At 37.4% G+C, this 1,691-nt stretch overlaps 1 protein-coding gene across 1 annotated transcript; it reads left to right on the top strand.

The window, feature by feature from the left end:
- The first annotated feature begins 22 nt into the window (after positions 1 to 22).
- Positions 23 to 1,618, top strand: LOC112141427 (deoxynucleoside triphosphate triphosphohydrolase SAMHD1-like). Its single transcript, XM_024264555.1, has 4 exons — positions 23 to 140; positions 226 to 317; positions 965 to 1,068; positions 1,455 to 1,618. Exons 1-4 carry the CDS (start codon positions 60 to 62, stop codon positions 1,616 to 1,618), a joined length of 441 nt encoding a protein of 146 aa, XP_024120323.1. The 5' UTR covers positions 23 to 59.
- The last annotated feature ends 73 nt before the right edge of the window (positions 1,619 to 1,691 follow it).

Below are 1,691 nucleotides of genomic sequence, written 5' to 3'. Positions count from 1 at the left end.
TTTCTGTATCTCATCTCAGGGATTGCCATCACCTTGGGATCAAGAACAACTTTGACCATATGCGCTACTTCAAGTTTGCCAGAGTGATTGAGGTGGGAACAGAGCCGAACAGAAGAAAACACATCTGCTTAAGGGAAAAGGTGTTTAACCTAGTCTTCACTTGCACAAAATGAGAAACATGTGTTTGATGTTCTTCAATAAACCACTGAAGAATTGTTTTTCCAGGAGGTGTGGAATCTCTATGAACTGTTCCATACAAGGCTCCTTCTTCACAAACGAGTCTGTCATCACAAAGTAACCACTAATGTAGAGATCATGTAGGTATTGTGCTGTTCTGGGTTGTACATTACTATGAAATGTTTCATGTTTTATATGATGATTTTCCATTGCTTAAAGTCCCATTAAACCATTTTTTTTGTAAAATTGTTCCAAGTGATCTTGTAATTGTATGATTTTTTTAGTCCAAATCAAAAGTCCTTGTAGTTTTCAAGGCCTATCTTAGTTCATTAGAAATACAATAAAAGGTGCAACACCCCCTGTTGCTGAGAGCTCTGTTTGTGTGCTTAAGCTCAAGCTTATAGCCTCAAGCTAACATTACCAGAGCAAAAGTAAGGATGAGCAATGTTGGATCAATCCAGTCATACAGTTTACTGACAGAAGTGCAACTCTTTACAGCAAGAGTGTTGAACGCTCATTAAGTCACCTAAGTGTGAGCAGGCCAGGGTGCATGCGGGAGACAGCAGACTTTGGCTAAAACATTTTAAGCCTCTGCTTTTCATCAGCTCCTGATTTGAATTAAGAAATACTCACAAATCAGTTTTCTTTGTAAATGTGTTTATAAAGGTCCTCTAGTATGAGAAAAAGGCTACATGAAATTTTCAGTGGAATGGCTCTTTAAGATACTACAACATTCAATGCAGCAAAAACTGTCTAAAAGGGAAAATCCTATACTCTTTCAATCCAGGATCACAGATGCTCTCTTTAAGGCAAAAGACCTCATCCCGATTGTAGGAGCAGATGGAACTTCTGCTGAAGAGGCTGACATGACGGCCTACAGCAAGTTGACAGGTACCAGATAGAGCTCGATGCCAGATTAAAAACAGTTGTGCTGATAACTGAAAGAGTAACAGCAAGTTGAAAGTCTGGGTATTAAAAGCATTGATGTTGGGAAATGCAGTGAGGAATGGGGACCAGGTGAATGTTAATACTCAGGAGATGTTTTTTTTTTTTGGTAGTCGGAAGGGGATAGAGGTTAGACTTCAAACAGATATATTTTATAACATAACTGAAATAATTTGTGAACTTTTTTCATTCACCAATTCCACTTCACTCATTTTTAAATGTTCAATATTAAAAATCCTGTTTTAAATGTATCCAGAGGAGACATATTTTTCTTCTAGGATTGAACTGTTTAAACTGACTTGTCTTCCTCTATTTTTGCCATTACTCAACAGATCAAATAACTGAAAGGATACTGGAGTCCACTGATGAAGGGATGCAACAGTCACAAACGATTCTAAAAAGAATCATGACTCGAAAATTGTACCGGTTTCTTGGTGAAGCCAAGGTGACTAACATTAACAATTCCCCTCCTGCAGCACAATGCTACCTACTTTAAATGATGATTTGTCTTGATTTTCTACTTCCATTGTTTGTTTGTTTTTATTTAAAAACTTCTGTCCTCAGTAGAA

The sequence above is a fragment of the Oryzias melastigma genome, unplaced genomic scaffold (genome assembly GCF_002922805.2).
Source record: "Oryzias melastigma strain HK-1 unplaced genomic scaffold, ASM292280v2 sc04611, whole genome shotgun sequence".
Classification (NCBI taxonomy): domain Eukaryota; kingdom Metazoa; phylum Chordata; class Actinopteri; order Beloniformes; family Adrianichthyidae; genus Oryzias; species Oryzias melastigma.
The sequence above is the reverse complement of the archived record's forward strand: the minus strand, read 5'-3'. Positions and strand labels throughout refer to the sequence as shown.